General features: G+C 36.5%; 1 protein-coding gene across 1 annotated transcript in view; it reads right to left on the bottom strand.

Moving 5' to 3' along the window:
* Positions 1-753: 753 nt before the first annotated feature.
* The window catches only part of LOC139729333 (sodium-independent sulfate anion transporter-like), a 46,489-nt gene continuing 27,722 nt past the window's right edge, over positions 754-19,520 (bottom strand). The window contains exons 6-14 of the mRNA XM_071640261.1: positions 17,355-17,454; positions 16,601-16,755; positions 15,691-15,763; positions 14,973-15,023; positions 14,266-14,326; positions 13,367-13,563; positions 10,788-10,981; positions 3,055-3,285; positions 754-1,672 (exon numbers count right to left, since the gene is read on the bottom strand). Coding sequence (XP_071496362.1) covers positions 1,529-1,672; positions 3,055-3,285; positions 10,788-10,981; positions 13,367-13,563; positions 14,266-14,326; positions 14,973-15,023; positions 15,691-15,763; positions 16,601-16,755; positions 17,355-17,454 — 1,206 coding nt within the window. The 3' untranslated portion in view covers positions 754-1,528. The remainder of the gene's footprint in view (positions 1,673-3,054; positions 3,286-10,787; positions 10,982-13,366; positions 13,564-14,265; positions 14,327-14,972; positions 15,024-15,690; positions 15,764-16,600; positions 16,756-17,354; positions 17,455-19,520) is intronic.

Below are 19,520 nucleotides of genomic sequence, written 5' to 3'. Positions count from 1 at the left end.
GAACACATCAAGGGTGCAAGTTCATACTAGTTTGCAGGCACAAACCCTTGTCGGACATAAAGGTGTCTGCGCCAAGACTACTACATGCACCACCCTGGCACTGCAGCTTTTCCCAACAACTTGTTGGGAGAAGCTACAGTACAACACAGGGCCTACGGGACAGTGTTAGGGTGGTGCATGTAGTAGTCTTGGCGTAGTAGTCCTTTACGACCAACAAGGGTTTGTGCCTGCAAACTAAGTTCATACTACCATGAAGAGATCAACGATAAAAAACTATAGAATAAAATACTCATGATTTTTGTACAGTCTTTGGTCTTCAATAACTAGCACACGAGAGAGGCATGATACACTCAAAACATTACACACTTTGAAGGCTGTACCTCTTGTAAACTTTAGTAATATGTCACGGTGTTTACATTTGTTCTGCATTAGTCTATTGACAAAACCAATTGCTTTTCATATAAAGATTGCATATATTGTTAAAAACTCCCACACAAACCTTCACCTATACAAGTAAGTTACTGGTAATTTTGAATCACATTCAATCAATGGACAAGTAGCATTGTTCTAAAATACACATTAGTTGTTGTAAACTATATTGTATGACAAAATAAATATAATTTAGTAGTATAACTTCAGAAGGTAAGATGACAAAGAAATTATTTCAGGAAGCTGATTACATGTATTTTCCACCATTAGTTTGGTAATAGTAAACTGATTAAAGCAACAATAATATACAAATTTAAAAGCCTTGGTAGCTGCATGACTGAGCAAAGAATCTCAAATTATTGAAATATTACAAGAAAGATGGCAGAAAAGGTATTAATTGGTTCCCTACAGTGTTTAAAGTGATCCTACAATGCAAACAAACAAACAAGAGTTGAATAAGAACTAGCTGACAGGAAAAGAAATCATAGCCTGAAGTATAAGTCCCTTCTTCTTGGGGTGGTTTGAATGGTTGACGTGGAGCGCAATGAACAGATTTTCATCAAGTTCAGCTTGACATTTTATATAGGAAGATAATTTTATTTCTGATTTTATCAAGGAAGCAAGAAAAAATCAACATGATTCTTAGGAGAGACACTGGATGCTGGCAAAATTCAGTCTTGGCTGAGTCACATATCATAAAGCACTGTATGCAATCAATTAACTTTGCTATAATTTAGATTAAAATTGATTGCAGCTAGGAATAAACACCTAATTGTGAGCAGTTAATTCTTTGCTATGCTCACTTCCATTACTCTATAAGCTGTTATCTTCATGTACAAATATTTTCGTGAGATGTTGTTTTCATGAATGGACACCAATGCTAACATAAGTGCACTTACCCTAGTGCATGGCAATGTTTTTGTGTGTTCGTAAATTCGCAGTCCAACAGTGATTCGCGAAATTTGTGAAAATGAAACCCTTGTGAAAATAACAGCTTATACAGTATTGAGAATTACATTAAGTTGAGACTTTCTAATAAAAAAGAGTATGTGGTAGTGATGATTGATGTTGGTAAAGATGAATTCTTGAGATGAGGATTCTAGGCCACCTGAGAAGAGTCGTCCGCTGTCTGGTACTTTCCATCTTCACTGTTCTGAGCTAGATTCCAGACTGCATCCTGGACTGTGTCAAAGAGGAGGAGGTCCTGGATTTCACCTTTCTGGAGCTGGTCTTGGATTGTAGGCTATAGAGAAACAAAAACAGAAAAAAGATCAAAAGCAGAAAGAGAAAGTGATGATGATATAATTACAAACAATTTCAGAGATAGCAAGTAGACAAAGGAGACCTAAGATAGAATCACATAGTGTGAAAAAAAAACAACAACAAGGAAATTGAGATACAAAATATCCACTCACAACCTGAATTTGAAGTTCCACAATATCTCCACCCCTTTTAGCATATCTCCAGTAGCTTTCCTTTCTATGGAGTGATATAACATCTCATAAATTGTCCACATCATCTCTACATTCCGTATCACATACTGGGTAATGTGTAGGAGAAAACCAAGACATAAACTTGATCTTGAGGATTTTTCTTCTCAAATAATCATAGGGGATGAATGTCCCAGATTGACTGAGTCTGTAAAGTGGGCATTTTAAACTAATACTTTAAAGCTTATGAAATAACCAACCTTGCAGATGAAAATAAAGATCCTTGCAGTATTTGATATATGTAATAAAAAGATAAGAAACTTGAGAAAAACTGGACATTCTCATTTACTTTTGATTTCAATTCATATCTATTGTTCAATCCTCTTGATACTATTCCATTAATTGCCCTATAGGTGACATTGGAACAGATTTTCACTTCAAACATTTCTAACATTGCTTTGATATTGCTAGACTACAAGAACAAAATGTAAAAGTTTGGCTACATTCGGAGCAATTCTGACAGTTTTCCTCAAAAAGGGTTTTTATTATAAAGTTACACTAGGGCCTAACACAATGATCACAGCAGAATTAATCAACACAGTGTGTTAGGTACAGATGGACTTGTTCAACCCATTGAAGACTAGTCCCAAGTATATTCAGGCAAATGTCTATGAAAAATGTGTATTAAAGCAAAATCAGCCTATCAACAGGTTAAACAGATGAAACATCCACCAATAATTATGGGTGCACATCATGAGACCGACACCCACGAGTCATACAGCTCACAAGCGATACAGCTGATGAGTTATACAGCTCACGAGTCATACAGCCCATGAGTTATACAGCTCAAGAGTCGTACAACCCATGAGTTCGACACTAAGCTAACAAGGCCCACGAGACCGACACATTAAGTCCCGTGTTGTATCTGTCGAACTCGTGGGCTGTTTTTACCTAGTGTCGAACTCATGGGCTTTATTTGCCTAGTGTCGCACTCATGGGCTTTATTTGCCTAGTGTCGCACTCATGGGCTTTATTTGCCTAGTGTCGCACTCGTGGGCTGTATGACTTGTGGGTGTTAGTCTTGTGGGATGACCCCATAATTATGACCTTTCATCTCTCCACAGAATAAGAAAGCTGAGTGAATTCTATGCTGTGAAACATGACAGGTAAAAATCCATGACTGTAAGACACTCACCAAGACGTTGGCAAAGGCTGCTACCACACCATACCTCCTTAGGTCAGCCATTAGATCACTCAAGCCCTGTACCACAGTATAGTCTATGGTGTTGACGCGGGAAAAGTCCAGGACTAGCTTGGATGGATGCTTTGCCAGGACCAATTCTGTAGTCTTCTCACAAAGGTATTCCACCGAAGGATAGCGAATGTCACTCTCCACTGTAATCACAGTAATTGACTCAGCATCAATCTGTTCATTGAAAATATATGTTGGAAGAAATAAAATTCTTTCTTTATGACTGTCATTTATTTTCAGACAATGGAAACTTGTAACTTTGCTGCATATGAAAACTCTGTTTGTAGTCATGTAGGATGATGTTATATCACATTAGAATTCCTCCAAAGAGAAGTCTGATTTCATTATTACTTTCGCAAAATCTTCATCATTTCACATAATATCTATTTATTTTAACCTTTCTCATTGATTCTTTTGTTAAATCTGAAGACATGATGAACCCATTGCAACTGATTGATAATTTACCCTACATCAACATAAATAAGCACTAAATTGATCAGTGTTTTGGCAGTAGCCATGATAAAATCATGATAAAATCATGATAAAATCATGGCTACTTTTAAGGCACTAATCAATTCAGTGCTTATTTACATTGATGTAGGGCAAATCATTAATTAGAAACGGTGCAATGAAAATATCATGACGGAAGAATTTTATGAATTTTAATAATGACCCCAATATCTATTAAACAATTATCAAAAGACTTTGATGCCTTCTGTATGGCATTGACCAGATATTTTCTAAACATTCTTTATGATTTTGCTGAGTATCATATTGTGGCAAAAGAACTGTCCGTAATACAGTTGTATTTTGAACTTTTGCTGATAAGTATTTAACAGTAATTCATAAGACTATTAAAGACTTGATTTGATTTTAAGTTGCTCCAATTCATAAATCAACTTCAAATTGTCAACAGATATTAAACAAATGATATTGTTAGTAGATACATGTAGTATAGTAAGTACTGAAATGTACGTTTATTGCTCTAAACTAAAATGAGCCAGGAGCCAAGAGTCATACTTCATTTCTATTGAGTCTTTTACATCAGGATGTCATTCAACACATAACATATACAAACATCGCTTTCATGTATGTTGATGAATGACAAACTAAATTTGAAGAAGCCAAAATAAATAATGTATCAAGGTTCTTAGGAGAGTTAAAAGGGGAGTGTGTGTTATTAATGGGAGAAAGAAAGGCAATAGGGAGAGAAAGGTGAACACCTGTAAACTAAATTACTGTGTCTATATTATGGTGAATATGAAGTCTGTTGTTACAGATGTCATTCCTGAAAATAGCAATACATTAAACCTTCTGATCACACTGAGGTACACTACACTGTAAAAGTGGATATTTTCGCGTGACTAATTTTTCACGCTCGGCGGGGTAAGAAGAGCTTCGCGTGTTTTTAATTCCGCGGAATCAAGACATCAACTACTGGAACATATGGCAAGCAAAAATATTCGCGTGCTTTTATTTTCGCGCTAGTTTCGGGTTGCGCGAAATGCGCGAAAAATTTCAACACTGCGAAAATTTCCACTTTTACAGTAAACGTTTTTGGTTTTGATAGAAACATTCTATCCACCTGTCACTATAGGAAATCCCTTTTGTACTCAGCCAAGCAGAGCTGTAGAATGGTAGAGGCACAAAATCCTCCCTTGTATTATTTTCTTTTCCAAGGTCTTTGAACTTGACTGCATTTGGATCATGGAGAGACTACAAGATCCTTTTTATTTGAAGAGTTTGAAACCTCCTCCCCCTTGTGTAAGCTACAGCTCCATTATTTTTATCGTCTGTCAACAAAAAATACTGGGTAAACATGGCAGATGTTGTTTATATGGTGGATTAAAACTCTGATGCTGATCATAATCACGTTTACTGCCACTTTTTGCGAAAAACATGAACCTCATAAATTGCCATTGAGTTCATTGACATATTGGTGAACTTCACACAGTTTTATGGACTGCTATTAAGCAACTGTTAATGGGACTGTACACTATGAGTGATCAACTTGGTCTAGTCTAGGGATGTCATAAATACTACATTTCAAGTGTTGTTTTGTTTTCTACCTCTAGATATAAACACAATTATCTTCATATACTGCTGTTTCTCTTTATGCGAATTTTGTTTTACTTGCAGATAAGAAAGGACAGACATTCAGTCCACACTGCTTTATTTTTCAGCTGCACACTTTTTTTTTTCACAATTCATGAGCTGAAAAGCAGAGAATCTGGATTGGTCCAGCCAATGAAAAGAATGAGTGAAGATACTGTGGGCAAAGAATATAAATCAGGATCTTTTATTGCAAAATCACTGGAAGTGTATGCTTTCACACTTGAAATATGTTGAATTCAAACTGCATGGCATGTAAATGTATTTTCTGGCAAAGTGCATGGATCATTGCATAGCTTGCATTATGATATTTATTGATGAATATCATGAAAACAATTTTATGAGCAAAATAAAGAGAGGTTTTCACACATTCTCCTTTGACAGGTCTTCCACATGCAATGCCAAACAATACAAAATTACTGCATTGTCCAATCAGGGCCATAGGAATCAAAGAATTTGATAAGGGAAAATCAATTTGTTACACTGAAAGTTTGTTACTCTGTAGTTCCATCATGTACAGAGTAATCTAGCAAGTAAACCAAGAACCTATCAGAGAAACTGGTGGTGAATTGGAGAAAACATGAAAAGGCCCAAAACAAAGATTTAGAGTATATTCCAGATTTCAGGACAGAATGCAGGTCAGAGAGAAAACCAAGTCATAACAAGCAACACATAAAGTGATTCGTGTTGCAAAAGGAGACAGTTTAAAATTAACAAGAGTAAATGCCATATCAGTTGGCTTTGTAGATTAGTTAATTATCACAGAATAATAACCATTATACACAACAAGGCGGATAAATGGGGGGGGGGGGGGGGAGTAACTCCATAGTCATAACACTGGAAGGAATATGTGATGCTTGATGCCACTAACCCAATTATTGTCACACTCATTGTCATTATGATAAAGACATAAAAATATATTAACTTTCAGAGTCAATTGTTAGACTTTTGTATGAGCGATGGTACATCTGTATGTGCTTACTTCATCACCGAAAATCCGTTAACATATTAAGTGCTTCCAGAATCTCTCTTTAAGTATGGAAATGATATTTTTATTGTTTGTAAAAACAAAAAAGAATAAAAATTGAATAGTAGAAGGTAGCAAATGAGAAATTGGCAAATGGAGTGTAAAAATGCTGTATGAAGGAAAAATATTGGTGGTCACTGGTCAATATTAACCCTATTCCCACAGGGGGGGGGGGGGGGGGCATTTTGGCCCCTCCCCCCCCTCGATGTTTCGCGTGATTATCCCGCAACGCGTGATGCTCTCGCCGCGACATTTTATGACTCTTTTTTGGCAAGTATCCACAACTTTTGAGACCAAATTTGTCGCTCCCGGGCTCACTGTTTTGAAGCCACGCCCCTTTGAAAAAAATTCGTCAACCCAAAAATTGCTCAAAAACATGATTTTGTGTACATATCCAATGTAAATTGTGTTTTTGCAATTAATTCATATAAAAATAAATATTTTTACTTTCAGTGGCTGATAATGATTTATTTCAGCCTAATTATGCTTTAAAAAGTGTCTGCGACAAATTTTGACAAAAACAACAAAAACAAAAAGTAAAAAAACAAAGAAATACATAAGAAATAATTATGAAGCTGAATTTTTGCTTCAATATTATTGTTGAGGACATTGAACAGAATATGTTCACCAAAAATTAGAATTAAAATTAAAATTAAAATTTGAAAAATTACAGTCTTGTAGATTACATTGGCCTCTACCTTAGTGCAAATTTTCGCGAGGATCGCGCAATCCACGGCCGAGATCTGAAGGGGGGCCAAAAAGGCCCCCCCGTGGATTAAAGTCCCTAAAAAAACGCCGGTGGGATTAGGGTTAAGGGCTTCCAACAGAGATAGCTATGGATGGAGTCTGAACAGACATGAAATGACAGCTTTCACCCTGGGAGGTGAGGGATGAACTGTTCTGGAAATAATATGTATGGATTGTGCAACCAACAGGCTTTGAAGGTAGATCATGGACAAGATCCTTTAGGCTACATGACTGGTGATACTTACATTTCTAGCATCCTTCTATTCAGAAAGGAGATAAATAAAATGAAATACATAATATACAAAATGAAAGCAGGTTCCTCCCAATATGCAAGTAGTACTGTAAAAGTGGATATTTTCGCGCAACTAATTTTTCGCGCTTGGCCGGGCAAGAAGAGTTTCATGTGTTTTTAATTCCGCGGAATCAAGACATCATGCACAGGAACATATGGCCAGCAAAAAATATTTGCGTGCTTTTATTTTTGCACTAGTTTTTGGCTGCGCGAAATGCGCGAAAATTTCAACACCGCGAAAATTTCCACTTTTACAGTATACTGAAACACACACTTTCCTCTACTAGTCCTATAACTTAAGCCATGTTTTAGTGAATTGCCACACTACTGTGTCGATGATATTTTCTGATTTTTCGGTCAGATAAAAATCGCTCTGCGATCAAACATTGCGCTGGAACGAATATGCGATTGCGCACGGAACGGCCTCTCATATTACGCAAATTCAGCCAATGGCTAATGCGCAGCCAATGGCTGAATTCTCTACCGTACATTACGAGATAAAATAAGTAACCAAGTAACCAGAACAAAAAATGATTTTGCCTAACTCTTTGGTTGCTGTGAAATCATTCTATGTCTAGAGAATATCATGTCAAGTCCAAGAGTTAGCCAAGTTTATTGAGACAATTTGCTGGATCAGAAAGATGAAAACTAATGGAACCTAGCAACAAAACAATCACCATTACTAAACAAAACTAGAAATCTCAATGAAGAGGGAAATGGGCTAACTGGTTGGATGGACTAGAGTATAATCTATCACAAATTTCATTAAAAAATACAAAGTAACAGAATATTTCAGAAAGACAAAAAACTCTAAGGGCATAAACAAACTTGTCAGAACTGATGAAAATCTATAAGAGCACTTATCAAAAAAAGAAAAGAAAAAGAAAACAGAAGTCTTTATAGATGATTGATTTATGATAGTTATGATATTCAAGATGGTTTATGATAGTTTACTAGTTCATAAACTTGCACATGCACATACATCTGATAGAGATCCAGCAGCTAACAGCACTCTAGAAATTACGTGCTTCCAGTAACACTTCCATTAATAAGCATAAACAACTAACACATTGCTGCATGAAGAAATAATTGTGATGTTGTACATAATGGCCCGAATTCACGAAGGTGGTACAAATGAAACCATGGTTTAAACCATGGACAAAAACCATGGAGCGCCAAGTGTTTCATGGAATATTTCGTTACGAAATCGGTCATTTCGTCGATGAAATGATTATTTTGTAACGAAATGACATTTTTTTCATTAACGAAATGGTCATTTTGTCAACGAAATGACCAATCTCATAAGGATATATTTCGTGTAGCAGTGTAGTGGTTGAAATGTTGCATTATCTTTCTTTGTGCAAAAGAAATTGAAATGTGTACTGTCTGAAAAATACTTGACAAGGCATGTGTACTTAGTGAAAATATATATAGATGACTGGATTATGTAATGGAAGAAGAATCAAGGAGTGTGCATTAACTTGCCTATAAAGTGAGGACAAGTTTTACTTGACATCAAGTTTGAAATGTGAAATATGTCACCTGTTAAATGGTTTAATATCTACCTGGAGACACACTTGTTTAATCTTGCTGTTATCTGATTTCCTGCCCAATCTGTCTTTTCTTTTTCTCTTTTCTCAGTGTAGTTTGAAAATGTACATAGTTTTGTCACATTGAAAATTCTATTCTTGTCACTATCATTATAATTACTGATATCAATATCATTATCATTATCAAAATTGCTCTTGAAAATAATGTAGCTTTAAATCAATCTTGGATTGATGTAGACAATCAGACACTGACAAGTGTATAATGTATGTTGTTGCTATTTATCTTCAACTGTGTGAATAAGTGAGGTATGGGGGATGCATTCTTAAAATTCATATGATCATCAGTTTGTACAGCTGTAATTGTAAATGGTATAAAAATCAAATTTTTTTGTTATGTTCCCCACTTTATTAATTGTCTATAAATCAAGACAAGGCAAGTGCCGTAATGTGTCTCGCCCACAAATGTACAACACCTTTTTTTTTTTTTTTTGGTTCACAAATGGACCTATGGATCAAAAGTTAGGAGTCATAATTAAATGCACAGTACATTGGGCCCTAAAATTTAATTGACCCCTCCCTGTGACCTTTGACCTTGTGGTGACCATCAACTTCCCAAGGTACATCTACCATCTAAGTTTGGTCACAAATAGACTTACGGATCAAAAGTTATGACCCATAATCGAAACGCGCCCTAAAAACTTAACATTAGGCCCTAAAAGTTCATTGACCCCTGCCTGTGACCTTTGACCTTGTGGTGACTATCAACTCCCCAAGGGACATCTACCACCCAAGTTTAGTCACAAATGGACTTATGGATCAAAAGTTATGACCCATAATCGAAACGCGCCCTAAAAACTTAACATTGGGCCCTAAAAGTTCATTGACCCCTGCCTGTGACCTTTAACCATGAGGTGACCTTCATACTTGGTAAAAGGTAAAACTTGGTATGACCACTCTTCCTTCCAAGTGTGATTCAAATTGAAACCCAGAATACAGAGTTATTCAAGTTTTTAGAGCGTTACGGACAGACGACAGACGGACGACGGATGGACAGACGACGGACGGACGGACAGATGCCGCAGGCGATCCCTTAGTCTCCCCTCACCTCTGATGGGCTCGACAAAAAATCAGACAATATGGTCACAATTAATTCATCTAGGAATTTATTCTTTCAGGAAAGTAGAGCGTGTGATTTATGATGGTTGGACTGATATGTTATAATGTAGTTGACAAAGTTACATCAGTTGTGACTGGATGAATATAACGACATTTAATTTAAGTCTATTGGAAACTAAAAACAATGTATTTTGTGCTTTTGATATGCCCTTGAAAGCATCTGACTGGTGCAGTGCAGTAAAGTTGTCATACATTTGAATCACTGCTGACTGATGAACCTTGAGCATTATTATATCCAGGTATTTGTACAAAACTTACATTCTGGGTTAGGATTACAGGGTACAAATCAAACAGCTGAGAAAACTATTGACATGCTTCTACTATCTGTGTTAATTTTAGAACCTTAAAATGGATTAAAATGGGATGCAACTATAAGCCTCATGGGACCTTTCATACAAATATAGTCTGCCCTCTATGCTTATCATAAAAACACTAAATGCACCCACATACATGTACAACACTGTACCAAGCGTGCTATAATTCTCAACACCATTGCAAATAATGGCAAGTGACTAATAACTCTTATCACACTTTATCCACACAGCCAATTGTAAAGTTTATTGAATTATTCACCCTATACTGACTCCATTTCAGTTCTCTTTCCCTTTTTTTCAGCTGAACAGAATATTCAAGTGAGTTATAGGAGATGGATGAATGGATGAAATACTGACTGCATGTTGTGACAGACACACTGCTAGATTTTCACAGGTCACTAAGCCTTCAGGTCACCATGCCAACCTTGTCTCCATGCCAACCTTGTCTCCATGCCTACCTGAAGCTGCTGACTGTTCAGTCCTCCCTCCTCCATACTGCTGAACTCTGGAGAAGACTCCACCTTCACATCTGGTCTGGCCACCGGGTAGAGAAGGATGATGAGATCCACTCCAATACCAATCAGGGTCCCATAGGCAACATCCAGACCCAGTGATGCCAGCAAAGTGACAACATAAGGCACCAAGTCTAGCTCTGGATTGAAAACAAGAATTCATTTATAAGAAATAAAATACAAGTGACTCCCATTATAGCAAAGTCCTTGGGACCAGCAGTTTTCTTTCATAATATCGAAATTTCATTATAGCTGAACAGTATAGGATATAAAGACATAATGGAGACAATTTTGGTATCTAAATTTTTACTTTTTACAATGAGAATTTGGTTATTTCTGAGTTTGCTAAAACAGGAGTGCCATGTATTTTGCTTTGTATCTGTGACTTTTAAAAAAATTGTCTTTCTGTAGTACAGAAAAGATTATCTCACAACATTGACAGGAAATTCTTCAGATTCCTGTCTGTATCTTACAAACTCCTTGCAATATTCACAGTCACTACCACGTCTACTTCACTGAACATTGATGAAATCAAATTTGAAATGACCAGTTCTGTGCAGGCAGGGCTCAACGTCAGCGGTTGTCCTGGGCCACTAAAAACTAATGTCAGGCTACCAAATTTCCAGAAAGATTATCATCTGGTGGCTTGATTGGGCTACTAGGATTCAGAATTGATTGTTAGTTTTATGCTTCCTTTTTACTTCTTATACCTTTCTTTTTCTGGTCGCCTGAGCCCTACAGTATATGGATACACACAAAGCATAAATTTAAATGAATAAATAAATAAATATACAAGTAAATATATGTAAATATAATATATTCATTGGTGTACTAAATTATTATTCCATTCTGCCGACAACCCTTAGCATTTCACTGACAACTAAAGTCTACAAAGAGGGCCTGCTTTACTGTCAATGGTATATCTCAACTACTTTAGTTACAAAGAGGGCGCTCTTCACAATCAATACTGTCACTAAACTGCTACAGTTACACAGAGAGTTTTACCATCAACACAAACTCAAATTTTGAAGAGCTACTTATGTTTTTCACTCAGCACATGAAAATATATGAAGACTGGTAAAAAAAACCAACTAGAAATGTCGCTATGGCGACTGGTATGCCTCCGCCATAATGCATGGTTCTCCTAATGGGTCTATGGTACAATGTCTTGACAATGTGTGATGAGTTTCACATAATTGACAAAATACTAAAATGACATGTTTGTCACAAATGTGTTGAATGTTCACTTCCCTTGAACTCGGTTTAATTGGATGAATGGCGATATTGTCGAAGAGTGCAGGTATTTGGGGATTTGGGGATTTTTACTTGACTTTTGACCCTATTATAAGTCTAAGGAAGAAGTAAAATTTAGCACTTTCACTTGACCTTTGACCTTTTGACCTTTGACTTTTCGGCAAAAAACTTCCAAGAGAATCTCTATTGGGTAATACATGCATGCACTAAGTTTCCAGAAAAATCCTGAAGGCATTGCATAGATACACTTAAGAGGGAAATAGTGAAATTTTGAGGAGTTGACCTTGAACTTTGAACCCTGACTTTTGACCCATAACCCCTAAATTACCTAGATAATCACTGCCAGTCACTACATGCATATGTACTAAGTTCCATGAAGATACATTGAACCATTTGTGAGATATGGAGAAAAATGTGAAATTTTAACATTTTCACTTGACCTTTGACCTTTGAGCTCACAACCCGAAACTCTCTCTGGAGAATCTTTGGTTGGTAGTTCATGTATGCACTAAGTTTCAAGAAAATACCTACAGGCATTGCATAGATATGGGGGAAATAGTGAAATTTTGAGCATTTGACCTTGACCTTTTGACCTTTGACCTTCAGCATGTGCACTCAAAAGTTGATAGGCACAACTTCGCCCACTTATACATATACATGCCAAGTTTCATTAGGATACCTCAAACAGTTTTCTTACGCTGTCCACAAAATTGATTACGGACGGAAGGACAGACGGAAGGAAGGACGGACGGACGGACAACCCAAAAACATAATGCCTCTGGCGACACTTCGTGGCGGAGGCATAAAAATGACAATCCAGTGGCACAGAATGCAATGAGCTAAAAATAACTTTTCTCAAATTCACTGAACTTATTTACTGTCAAAAAATAGCCTACACTGGCCACTATGTCTGCTTGTATCAACTTTGTCTGATATTGGGGAACTAGACTATACACTATCCGATATTCTTTCTATGTTTTATGCAATAACACTCAAAGTACAACGTAATCTATAAGTTTTACACTCTAAAAAAGATAATTCAACATCTGATATATTTCCTATATGTCATCGATAAATTGGATGGATAAACTCGTGAATATTATATTTTGAAAGAAGAGAATATAGACACAAACACTTCCTGGTGAGAAAATGATCACCGATTAATAAAATTACTTCAAGACTTCATGTGACAAGTCCTAGAGTTCTACATGCTTCCATTATTTAATCCCAAGTCTGGGTGGGTGCGATTCTGGGCTTCCTGGAATACTCACTCCTAATAGTCCATAGCTTCTTCATGATGGGAAGCTGAATGAGTTTAATGAGGGCCACAATGATAACAGCACCCAAGGAAGCTTCAGGGATGAGTCTAAAGAGAGGGGTGAGGTAGGCCAGGGCTAGGAGTACCACCGATCCCGTCACTACACCTGCTGCTGGGGTGCGCACCCCACTCTGGAAGTTTACAGCGGTCCTACATGCAGATATTCCAACAACATTCACATAAGATTTATTCCTAGGTAAGGAAGTTAGAAACAGTATTATGCAGATGATGAAATATCACCTAAATACGACCAGCAAATATTACTTCACCTCAGCCACCTTGTTAATGTTGCTATTTGGGCAGAAGGTTGCTACTTCACCCGTTGAGGACAAGTCCCGAGAATACTTGGACAGGTGTCTATGGGAAATGCGTCTTATAGCAAAATCAGTCTGCCCTCAACGGGTTAACTCACATGAGCATGATATTGACTTAGTTGAACACTATACCCAATGTACTAATCAATGCACAGACAATAATTATGTTATACATATTGATACAAATTTCTTTTTTGGAATAAGTGTAACTAGTTATTGTTTCTGTTTCTGTTTGTTTGTTGTTGTTTTTTTTGGTAATATACTAAATTCTATCTATGTCTCAACAGTAAATCTATGACTCCAAGGTAATTTATTGGTTAATCAAGTATGTTATATGAATATATCAAACATTTTTGCAATACAACTTTGGTCTATTTGGACACCTTTGAACTACTTCCTGCCAATACCTTGGAGCACAAGATATAAAATGTCGACCTACACTACCTACTGTCTCAGAAAATAGGGATTCAGAATATATAGGTGGAGAGAAAAACACACAGACTCTATACAAGTTTAATTGTGAAAAATCTGAACAAACCTTGAGAAGCTGCCTGTCACTGGATATCCTTGCACAAAAGACCCTGCCAGGTTGCAGGCACCTTGGTACAAGGACAACATGAGGACCACTGTTAATGGACAGCATTAATCTCACATAGGTAGCACTGATCCTATATACAGTCTTGATTGTACAGTGGACTCCAGTTATAGCGAAGTCCTCGGGACCGGCAGCTTTCTTTCGTTATATCAAAATTTCGTTACAACCGAACAAATAAACAATAAAAATACATAGAGCCGATAATATTGTGGCCTGAATTTTTATTTCTTTGTAATCGGAATTTTGTTATAACCATGTTCGTCATAACGGGAGTGCACTATATTAATCTCACATAAATAGCATTGATCCTACATACAGTGTTGATTGTATTTATTTCACAGAGATACCATTACTCCATTATGAATAGCATTACCGTTATACAAAATGTAATGCATAATGTAAAATAACTTAGTAGTTATTTTTATCACTGTGATGTTTACTGTTCTTTAAATATTCAAACATCTCAAAATCACAGTAATACAATACAGACAAATCAACAGAATTCAGATAGCATCTTTCACGATACAGAAATCAAGTCCAGACTCTAAAAGCATCACATTTTCATCAGAACAAAATGGCATCACCTTCCACATACTGCTATGAAATGAAGACTGCATAAACATATATTCAAACAGTGATGATAAACTTACCTATAGCTATGAGTTCCTGGTTTGGTTCTATTCTGTAGTTGCTTTGTCGTGCTAATAGAAACAAACATAGCAATGTTAGACACATACCAATTCAACCACACATGATACAAGCATGCACTTACGATTATGGTCAAAATCACTGGTTAAAATTCTGTATACAAATGAAATGGGTTATGGAAAATAAGCAACATTTGGCAATCCAAAAATGTTTAGCACTGATAACTATAATGCTATACTATTATGACATTTCTACATTTTACAAACCCATGCAATAATCAGTGATGAGTTCTTCTGAATATCTAGACCAATGTTATTAACTTACAAAGTTACATGAACTCTTATTTCCCCGCACCAATGATATCTACTTGCACTGAGCATAAATAATGAATAGACAAATAGTTGAAAACTACTGTAATGTCAGAATAACTCTGCAAACTAAATTTTTTTTCTAGCATTATAATGCATGTCTATTATATGACGAGAATCACTATCAGAAGTCACATTTCTAGCTGCCCTAATACTTCTATGAATTGTGGGTCTACAGTTGTTTTAATGGGACACAACATGCAGTTGGGTTCCATGAGAAATTTTCTAGCAAATGCATTCACATGAAACTTACGACTGAGAAGATTACTTCTGTTTACCGCAACTGAAAGTATTAGATTTTCAGATTATGTTTAACTGAGAATAGATTGACTCCACTCATTAGACAACTTACCAAAGCCTTTTCCTATAACTATTGATTCAAAGAATCCTATTATTGGAACCAGTGCGATGCCTATATTGAACACCTGCAGTGAGATGGAACAAAATAAATAATTGGAATTTAACAATGATATGCTGCAATATCTATGAGAAAATATGTTTGCATACAAAGAGCACATCAAACATTTACAGATGGGAACAGAGTAAAATGGATAGCTCTTTGGTGTGCTTTGGTTGTTAAATGAAATAGACGTCCAGATACAGATGATACAGTCCTATGAACCCCTTCTACAGTATGCACATACAGTGTGTAGGACGACAAGTTTTGAGGAATTGAGTTGAAGTGGGATTATTTACTGACTGAAGTTCACTGGTGTCAATCACAGGTGCCCATCACTAGTGATCACCAGTTGTGTTTATCACTGCTGGTCATTGACACCATCAGCGACGGGTACCAGTGATGGGCATCAATAATGCACTCGAATGACGAGCCTCATATCAAAACCATGTTGATCGCTGTGAGTGGAACACATTTTGTCTAGTTTCTGTTTTTGCATCATATTTTTTGTATTTTTTAGCTTTTCTGGGCAGGCTACATATGTCATCTATCATGGTGCTGATCAGTAAATGCAGAATATTTCAGCTAATTCCTTTGTTCACATACATGTACATATACAAATTACAAGTAGATTTTTTAACATCCTTTGTGCTGAGAAACTATCGCCATTATTGGCAGGTAAAACATCCAAGTGATCAACTGAACTTGTGGTTCCACACATCAAGCAGCCTACACTTGTATTTTGTATGCCATTATTACATGACCACTGCTCAATAAACACTGACACTAAATATCTCGTAAGAAAATTGGTTTTTTTTTTCCCCATCAACATGACAAAGTTAAACAAATCTTGAGAAACACTCACCCCTAGTATATTTGGCAAGTTGAAATTTGGTAGTTGCAATTTGGGAATCCCATCACTGTCGATTCGACCTGTGACAGTGATAGCGCCCTCGTGGCCAGACGACTCCAAGGCAAAGGCTATCAGCATACCACAGCCAACTACAATGGCATTGCGAGCTGAGTGTTGAGAAGGGACAGACATAAAACTCTCATACAAGAGTAACCCCAGGTACAGAAAGAGACAGCAAACAAACACATGCTTCTACATTATATTCACTTCTAATCAACAGTAGCTAGTGATACAGTATAGAAAATCTAAAGAGAATCCCACAAAATGTCACTTTTTCCTCCCCGTCTGCTGAAAGAGGCAAGTCAAGTTGTCTTTTATTATCTTATTAAAGTGAAAATATCTTTATATTCCTAAAATTTTCTTTATATTGTTCAATACATGTGACATCACAAACTTTAGTAGTCTTCTCATCCAGCGATTGCTCCATTGAAACTTCAAAAATTCTTCACTTTTAAACAGATTGTAAAACTTTCCTAATACTTTCACTGATGTGTTCTCCTACATATTGCTGCATCAACTCAATCTACACACTACATGTCAAGGTGAACTTGTCTGTTGAGGACGAGTCCCAAGTATACTCGGGCAGGTGTCTCATGGAAAATGCGTGTTGTAGCAAAATCAGTTCGTCCTCAATGGGTTAAGAGATTGGGTTGTTTCATCAAACAGTGCTGAAAAGACAATCATCATTCAGACTGAGTCATCATACCTGTTCCAATAAACCAAAGAACTTTCCAAAGAATCTTGACCGGTAGAGAGGCATCCCGCCAACCTCGTCTCTCCCAACCAACCGTCTCTCGCTGCAGCAGCTGCAACACAAGAACACCAAAACAGTGGGAAATGTCAATGAACATGTACACTTCATCTCTGGTACATAATCCTTTCCAGACACACTTAATGTACATATTGAGCTGGTTTTAGATCAATATATCATTAGTCTATTCCAGCCCTTGAATTGCCAGCAATAATAAGTGACATTAATTGTCTTAGAAAAAGCAGTTTATCTGCCAAATCCTTTGCTATAATTCTAATTTCCTTAAATTGTCATATATACACATGTTGTTACTAGTATGAATACAAGCTAAATCAAGGTTCTTCAGGAAAATCTTTCAACAGAGAACTGTAAAAGCTGTTGTTTTCACATACGAGTATTTTTGCGAATGAGGAGATCACAGACATTTTTATGAGATGTTGTTTTCGCAAAATTTGACACAAAGGTCTATCGTTAATGTGCTTATGCCTGTCCATTCACAATATGTTTGCGTGCTGTTAAATTCTCAGCCCAACAATGATTCACAAAAATTGAACCCTTTTGAAAAAGACAGCTTTTACAGTATTGTGGCCTTGCATCACAAAAGCAACAAAAAGGTGCTAGACATGGATTGAGACTGGAGGGCTGTTTATGAAAGAGCAGACCTTAAGCCTTAAAATGATGTATAACTCAATAGACTCTCCTAACCAATCTCAACACTGGAATGAAGGCACATTGTACTCTGTAAAAGTGGGTAGTAAGGAAAGGGGCTCTGATGCATACTATAGGGTCTATTCAAGCAGTGACACTTAATACCAAGCTGTGCTCTGTGCAATGAAGGGGACAAAGACAGAACGTAAAACCCCCTAGCAACAACAATAAAGGGATTATCGGATATAGCTGAAATTGAGTGTGCTCTGTAAACATATTCTATACATGACTAATACCAGCTTTCCAAGCAGGAGCATCATCATCTCAAAAGTTACTAGAGTTGAAAGTTAAAGGAATGGTATAGTTTTGGTGTAGGTGAGGATTCAGTTTTTACATTTTTGCAAGAAACTTAGAAACCACTTTATGAAATGTTAATGAGCACATAATTCTAAGAGGAATTCAAAGTTATTTGATGAAAATTGGTTTTGAACTGGGTGAGATATCAAACAAACAAAAAAGAAGAGTAAAACAAAGCGATCCTAACAAAGGTGGGTCCCACCATTATCAGGATTGCTCTGTTTTAGATATCTCACCCATTTCAAACCAAATTTCATCAATTAAACTTTGGATTCCTGTTAGAATATTATGTTCTTTTATATTTCATAAGAGGTTTCTCATCATCTCAAAAATATATTCATCAACAAATGTTTGAAACCTGAAGTCCCATCTCAACCGAAACTGTACCATCCCTTTAAGAGTGTGAAAACAAAATTTCCCATTTGTTTTATGATCCCATTTATTAGAATATGAACTGCTTTTTCACAAAATATGAAAAACTCTGTTTTGAGATGCAGGGTCACATATATATTCAAGATATTGAAACTGATAACTTAGAATCAGTTTACCAGGACCTCTTTTCAAGTTTCTTCCTACGCCTTGCATTCTCACCTTCATATTCTACCTCCAAAAATGCAAACAGGGTTACATTGAATGTATACACTCAAATCCTTTGTGTTTGGTAAATGGTTTTGCAGGAGTTTAGTAATATGGTGCTGCAACAACATGTATATCCTCATTATATCTCAGCAGGTCACCAAAGGAAGAACTTGTTGCAATACCAAACGTTTTGAGTTCACTGATAGTGTATTACGATGAATTTTGTTTCCCCGAATTGTGTATTCATTACTTCAATATGCAAATACACAAAATGCAAAGCCATAAAGACACAGAAGTCCCCAGTCTACATGAAATCTACAGAAATGTCATCACCAGATAAAGTCATTTGCTACTTAATCTGTTGTAGCTAAATCATTTATACTTAGAATGCATGGATGGAATCCAGAAGAACATGTCCATAAAATGATAGCATGACATATCACACCACACTTAGAAAGGGACTGTGACATAAATTAACAAGGAAAAGTAGAAATTACGCGGTGCGTAATATATGTCCCCGCCGGAAGTAGCATTTAG

This window comes from Diadema antillarum, unplaced genomic scaffold (genome assembly GCF_040938485.1).
Source record: "Diadema antillarum isolate AM-2024a unplaced genomic scaffold, OU_Dant_1.0 seq00000234_RagTag, whole genome shotgun sequence".
Classification (NCBI taxonomy): domain Eukaryota; kingdom Metazoa; phylum Echinodermata; class Echinoidea; order Diadematoida; family Diadematidae; genus Diadema; species Diadema antillarum.
Note: the sequence above shows the minus strand (reverse complement) of the source record. Positions and strands in the feature narration are given on the sequence as shown.